Here is a 7,741-nt window from a genome sequence, read left to right on the forward strand (position 1 = left end):
GCGTCAAGGGTTCGTTCCATAGTCTTTAAACAACACGTCTCGAGATCACGTTCTGTGGCGATCGTGTCACGGCTCGCAAGTGACTGCATTTTACAACCATCTTATCACAGTTGGATAGTGATAACGGGGCGAAGCGAGGCCGAGCTTACGTGGCGGGAAAAAGGCTCACTTGCTCGCACACGTGTCAATGCCAAATATGTACCTGCCGAGTAGAAATCTGAATCTGTCGATGGTATGGGTGTGCACGTGCACAATTACGTGAACTGTGCTTTATGGGTGTCAACAGGGCAGCCGAATCAAAAAGTCTTGTCTCGTACGCTCGCTTGGTTAAGATTACGATTTAAGTTCTCTCGTGTACTTGTGATGTTTTCTAACATCCGATAATGAGAATTTTTTTCATTTGAATGTATTTGTTCGAGAGATCGATTGTGATTTCAGATTATGATTGAAGTTAATAATAATTGCGATTTTTAATCGGATGGAACGAAGTGGAAAAGTGATATAATATATTAGAATTTTTTTTTTAAAAATAGAGATAAGTATAGTTGATTAAATTTTATAGATAAGTTGATTCTTGGATAAGGTTATTTTTCTTAATTATATTTTGTACTTTATTTTCGTTGAAACGTTGAACTATCGACGATAAAAACAAAAGTGATAAACATTTATCGAAAATACAATAGAATTTTAAATGTTAAATGGGTATTGACGTAGTTGGATATATGGCCGAATAACATGAAAAATGAATTTATGAATTTCTGAAATATTTATGAGTGTGTATCAGTAATATTTTATATTAAACAAAAATTACGATCCACAGAAAATAAAGTTTATATTTGTTACATAATTGCACAAATTGATTTTTTTTTTAAATTTCAATAATATTGAAAAAAAAAGATTATCAAACGATTGTTATTACATTGTCATTCACAAATGTATTTATCAAGCGAAAATACTCATGTCATCGTAAAATTATCATTCTTGATCATAAGAATGATATTCAACACATCAAATTATAATATCTACTCGTATGCAAATCATAGTTTTTTTTAATTAACATCCTATGATCTTTACAACTTGATATACTGCTGAAATTAAAAAGAACGGTTTCAACGTTAATAACGTTATTTTAATAACCTTTTCGTTTCGATATGTTTTCTTTTTTTATTACAACTATATTCTTTTTTTTTTTTTTATAAAGAAAGCAAAAAAAAAATTTACAAGGACACGTGATATATCACTTTCGAATAATCAATATTTAATAGAGAATTCATGAAATCTGTATTTTTAAATGATCATCAGAAGACAATCATCAAGAGTTAACATCATTTCTTATTGCATTACAATGTGTCTATCTAAAATACGATCCAGCTACCTTCTTTGACATTAAAAATGTACAAGAAGCAGGTATGTTACGATAGAAGATTAATGGTTCCATTAGAAAAAATAAAATGAAAAGTTAATTCTTTTTCGAGTGTCATTTTTCATCAAACAGCTCGATATCGGATATATTTTTCCTTCATTATATAAGTCGTTCGCATTTTTTTTAAATGAAATAATATTTAATTACAGTGATCTTGTTTCGATAAAAAAATTCTTTAAATCATTTTTTTCTTTCAATTAAAAAAAAAAAAGTGCCATTTAAAAAATTTCCTAATGAATATTTGTTATAATCGACATATACAATAATGAATAATACATGTATGTATTTAAGTCACATAAGCTCAAATTAATTTTTTAATAATCACATAATTCGATTAATTTAACTAATTATTTAATTTCTTACCATGATTAAATCTTCGAACTTGTTGATAAGATTTAAGATAATTAAAAAAGAATAGAGAGAAGATAATAAAATTAATAGTTTATCAAATTCTCTCTTTCTATCTATCAAAAATATCCACTAATATTTTTATCTCTATAATAATATAATAAAAATAGAGATGGTAGCTAGAAATTTTTCATTATCCTTTATCCACTATCCTTATTTATATTAATGAAATTTCCTCGTTCAAAAGTTTTTCATAAAATCCTACTAATTTACGAACCATGAAATTATGCTTAATATACTTAATATGCAACTCAAGTTTTATTCCTAAAAATCTCATTACCTCAATAACAAATACAACAAATCACAAGCAGAAACTATAATCGATAATTAATTACCTTTCTTCCATAAATTTAATAAAAAATCCTATTTTACAAATGCACAATACGCTCGTGCGATAATCCGATAAATTACGAAAAGCTCATTATATCTCGTTGATATAATTAACAAGCGGCGACCAGTTGGAATCTTTCAACCGCAGTAAATCTCTTAAAATAAATGCAAATTGACCAACATCGTGACACATCGATATACCCATACATTAACTTTTAAACCCATTTAAAACCCCATTAACTTTTTTGCAACAAGTCTCGTTAACGCCTCTCTCTCTCTCTTTCTCTCTCACTCACTCTCCTCTCCGTTTTCTCGCCTCGCCCATCCAAAGATATCGCGCCAATTTTCCACGAATCAATTACACATTGATTCTAAGCATGATCACGATTATCTATAGTGATTATGGATGTCATTAACAAGCTTGAAATTAATGATAAAATCAATTCAATCTCTCGCGGGATTAATAAAATGGGGGAAAAAAAAAAAATGCGACAATACAATATTGCAACAGGTAATAATAATAATATATTCTGATGCCAATGGCAGGTGTGCAGTGATAATGACAACTAATACAGGGCAGTGGTGGTAGTGGCACAGGTAATTAAGATAACGATGGGTGACAGTAATGATTATCGAGAATGCATACATACGTAAACTGGTATCAACTATTTTTGCTACTTGTTGCCATGCAGTCGTAAATATCATTTACTTGTTTCACGTTAGGGAGTTATGAACTTCTTACGATATATCGTATCACGTGAAATGTTGATTGGCTGCATCGTTATCCTTTCCCCCCAAGTCACAATGTTAGCTGGTATTGCAAGAATTCGAAAGTGTGTCAAATTCAATTCCCAATTAACTTCTTCTCCTTTTGTAAAATAAAAAATTGATCGTGTATGTAAAGTTTTTTTGTTCAAACAATGATTTCAAAAAAATGATCGTGATGAAAAAATGATCGTGCGTAATTTTAAATGATAATTTTTTTTTTTTTAATCAAATAAAGAATCAATCTGTTTTACATTTTAATTAAACCAGATTTATTAGAATGAATATTTTTCTTGTATATCCTTGGACTATAGTTTATATCGTGAATTAATTAATTCAGATAGGTGAGAAAATAATACGAGAAAAAAATAAAAAAAATAAATGATTCTTTATAAAAAAAAAAGTCATCATAAAGACAAATATTTATTAAATGTTGAATATTATACATGTTAATTTTATGGAGAGAAAAAACTTTCGAAATGTAATCTCACAAACTTCTGTAAATTTTTAGAACAATTATAAAAACAAGAGAACAACAAATTGTCTAATTAATTTCAGAGAATGAAAGATCGTATCGAGAATTTATTTTATTTTTTGTCACAATTGTCACATTTATCTCTTATGTAATCTTTATTCTCATTGAATTTTTTTAAACGTTCAAATTATAATTCCAATTGTAAGAATGAAAAGAAAGAAGGATCATTTCATGAATATGTACTACAGAACATTGCGCAATGTAATGGCGAAAGTTAACTTGGCCGTAGTTAATATGCGTTATACACGATAAAAATTAATTTGTTTCCCCTGGGAGCCCCATCCGGTTGAATAGAAATTGCTACTCGATCGATTGCTACAGATCTGCTCGATAAATTTTTTGCATTACCACGAATGAAATTTTACACGCGTCATTTCACACGATTGATTCATGCATATCATTTCGCTACTTTTACGTAACCAAATAATATATCGAATCGTTCTAAAGAATTTTAAAAAATTTTAGAAATTTTAAGGATTCAAGAATTTAGAAGCTTAAAATCTCGAACGTCAGAAATACTTGAAAATTTTAAGATTTTGATAATTTAACAATTTGAAACGATTTAAAAAAAATATAAGGATATTTTAAAGTATAAAATAATAAATAATCTAATAACTTAAGCATCGAAGTGATTTTGAAATTCAAAGATTCGAAGAAGATTTGAAAAATTAGAAATTATTTTACATTTTGCAATTAAATTTAATTTGTCATTTTAAATACTTTTATATCAGATACAATAAAATAATATTTATTACTTTCTTGATATACGATATATTAGACATAGATCAATTAATTAAGATTAAATTAATTTAAGTTAAGTTGATTTCATGTTATACAGATTTAAGATACACACAGGAATGTCTATACTGGAAAGTGGCCATTGAGCGAAAATAAAGAAATTAATGAAAGCTAAGTATTTATCAGTATGTATAACAACAAGAATTAAACGAAAGGCAAAAAGTTTAATGCAGAATGACTAATTCAATTCAATTCAAACGTATAATCAGATTTATGATTAATTTATAAATGTTGCAAATGTTATATCCTTGATGTCGATCTTGTATTCGAGCAGAATTAATAATGAGGAAGATAATTATCAATCACTTAGAGTAAATAATCATAATTTCAAACATTTCTAATGAAATAATTGCGAGAAGATTAATCAGTTAAGTAAATGTATCGTCTGACAGTTTTGTTTACTTTTGCTGTTAATTAATATTGACACGAGCAGATTCTCAATTATTTCAATTCTCAATTATAATTTTATAATATTAAAAAAAGATTACGCTTCAAAGGATTAAGTTATCAAAATCATTTTGATAGATTAAAATTTTGACAATAATAATTTTTATTATTTTCCATTCACAATAAATTTAATCAAGTTTAAAAGTATATTAAAAAGAAATATTTTTTATTTACTTTCTAAAAAATAAAATTAATTTTTTTCGTACATATTCCTTTCTTTCTTATACTAAAAAAAACGCATTTCTATCGTTTAAAAATAAATATTCTCTTGCAAAGAAATTTGACAGGATAATCATTCAGGAATTAAAAAATGAAAAGGAGGAAAAAAATGTAGATCAAAAAATTAATTACATCTCATTATCGTTCATGAAGAAATAAAATCATTACAAGTAGAATCAAGAAAAACTTGTTTATAAATTAAAGAAAATATTCGAAATTTTTTATTCAATTTAATGCTAAGAAACACAAGCTCAAGGAGAAAGATCAAGGAATATTATAAAATATCGATCAATTTAAACGCAATTAAATCTCATATTTTCAAATAATTTTCTAGTATTTTCATTATTTGATTTATGATCCAGAATTTAAATGATCGATCATCAAAATTCCGAGCGAAATAGCTTCATATCCACGTGTCAAGCGTTATCAGTATCTTATTCCCGATTAGCAAGAGTATCATAATTAACGAGCCTATGAACGAAAGATATTTAATTTGCATACAAGTTGCATCGAGGAATAACCAAACGATCGATTTCGCAATAAACCTACTATTTATAATTAATGTCTTCCTTTTATTCATGGAAATTTACGGGTGTGACAGGAAAATCCATCTTGCATAAATAGATATTTTACGAGGAAGTGAAAATTCATTGAAAATATATAAAGATTTCTATTTGCACATGTAACTATTATTTAAAATATCTTATATACGTAAATAAATTTCACGAGAAATGAAATATAGGCAAAAAAATTTTTCCTGACAGGTATTATTCTTTACTTTATTCCATAGTGATTGAAAATTACGTATTCAATATAAATTTAACTAAAATTGAAACCAATGATAGAAATTAATTTAAAATAAAGAAGATTGTAGAATGAAAATACCTAGGAAATGTATAGGAAAAATTCAATATGAAAGAATTATTAAGTGGATATTTTTGACTAAGTTAATAAAAGTTAATAATTATAAATATATAAATATATAATATTGACTAATTATAAATTATAATAAATTAATAAATTATTAATACATTTCAGAATAAAAAAAGAAACACATTATAATTGTACATTCGTAAAGAAAAAAGTAAGAAAAAAAGGTACTGATCATCATCATATTTTATGTAGAAAGAGACAAACAAAGAAAAACCGACATAAGATCTACCATTTCTTATTAAGAAAAGAAAAAAATTCTAAAAATAAATATAATAAAAACGAAACAATGTTGAATGAATAATGATCAAGAATTTAATTTATTGTTCATCCAACTTTATACAAAATTTCCTGTAATTAACCAGTCTCGTAGGTTTCGTATTGGTACACTATATATTAATCACACCTGCCTTCTGAAACTTTGATGTTCCACGGTCTGACGTCATATCCGGCAGAAGCCGAGCAGGCAGTGGCTGTGAACAGGAGCATTTGCATAATACGAGACATGCTACTTGCAGAAATGTTGCGAGCTACGTAAGTAAGGAACGATACCATGGAAAAGGTTACAAGACGTGTGGAAAAAGAAGAGTCGATAATTGTACGAGACATGATCATCGAAAAAAATATTTTGACATGATCTTGTTTCTTCGTTACACGAGTAAAATATAATGAACTTGTTCCTCGTTACACGTGTAAAATTATTGTCAAACGTGCGAGCGTTAAAAAAATTTATATAGCACGTGTCTTTTACACGATTAACCATTAATCCTTCGTTTCTTTCAATTTTTATCGCTTAAATTTTCAAATATTTAAATATAATTGGAAACTCTTTTGCTCCAAGATCTATCTTTATATTCAAACTATTATTTAAACATTCCAAATATCATTCAAATATTCTATCCAATATTTTATAAATGTTCCATTATCTAAACGTTTTGTTACTTAAATATTCTACTATTTAATTAAGAATCGATGTTTTATCATCCAAACATTATTCCTTTAAAAATAAACAATAACTTTCTGTCAAAATTTCCTATTAATCAAACAATATTATATTCTCTAATTAATCCATTATTCAATTCCTGTTTTATATTATAATTACAAACCTAGATTTGTAACTACTTTTTATTCCATCTTAAGTCATTTTTAAGAAAAAAAAAATTAACAAAAGTTTTTACCCCTTTCGTTACACGTTGAGCGAATTCTTCTGAAGAGCGTAGCAGACTTTTCATAGACGCCTCAGCCCCCAGAGTTCCCATGAACTCCTTCGAGACGTCGATGTAATTCAGTCGGAACCCCTTGACTGGCTCCATGTTGCGTACCGCGCATTGCACGTGCCGTAGCGAAGCCGACTGCAAATTGGCCTGACGGCGTAATTTGCATAGCTGCTGGTGCAGCGACGCGATGAGCCGCTCACTCGACACGCACGTATATGTACGCAGTCGGCGATAATTAGCGATAACTGTCATTGAAAGGAATTAATCGCGATAAAACCGGGAAAGTTCATGATTGATAAATTTATGGGTGATTAAGAGAGAAGAATTTAATATCAATGCGATTGTGGAAAACAGTTAATTTTTCTTCTATTGACACTTTATTGGAATTATATTTGTTATTATACAAATATTAGATTGTTGGCTAATTTGTTTTTCAAAACTATTCGGAAATAATATTGAATTTAAATTTAAATTATTGGATGAGCGTTTCTTTTGATCCTTGATGAAAGACATCCTTTGCTTTGTGGAACGCCGAATTTTTTGTTTCAAAGGAATATTAATGGGAACAAGAATTTTTTTTTAAATTATGTAAAAATTATGCAGGAATGATATTAATTTTTTTTTTTTTTTTTTTTTTGATTTGACTGTGCAGTAACACAAAGATGGATG

The 7,741-nt window shown here is 27.7% G+C and overlaps 2 protein-coding genes across 2 annotated transcripts in view; both read right to left on the reverse strand.

Moving 5' to 3' along the window:
• LOC102674946 (tRNA dimethylallyltransferase) overlaps positions 1-7,741 on the reverse strand; it is a 120,490-nt gene that overhangs the window by 1,993 nt on the left and 110,756 nt on the right. The gene's annotated exons all lie outside the window — the stretch shown is intronic.
• Positions 5,988-7,734, reverse strand: LOC102674811. The gene is made up of 2 exons (XM_006607988.2): positions 7,034-7,734; positions 5,988-6,328 (listed from the first exon to the last, which is right to left on the reverse strand). Exons 1-2 carry the CDS (start codon positions 7,322-7,324, stop codon positions 6,245-6,247), a joined length of 375 nt encoding a protein of 124 aa, XP_006608051.1. The 5' UTR covers positions 7,325-7,734; the 3' UTR covers positions 5,988-6,244.

The sequence above is a fragment of the Apis dorsata genome, unplaced genomic scaffold (genome assembly GCF_000469605.1).
Source record: "Apis dorsata unplaced genomic scaffold, Apis dorsata 1.3 scaffold_27, whole genome shotgun sequence".
NCBI lineage: Eukaryota > Metazoa > Arthropoda > Insecta > Hymenoptera > Apidae > Apis > Apis dorsata.

Coding starts and splice junctions, on each gene's coding strand:
- LOC102674811 (XM_006607988.2), bottom strand. CDS start 7,324: ATGACAGTTATCGCTAATTATCGCCGACTGCGTACATATACGTGCGTG. Junction 6,329..7,033: donor CTCAACGTGTAACGAAAGGG/GTAAAAACTTTT, acceptor TCCTGTTCACAG/CCACTGCCTGCTCGGCTTCT.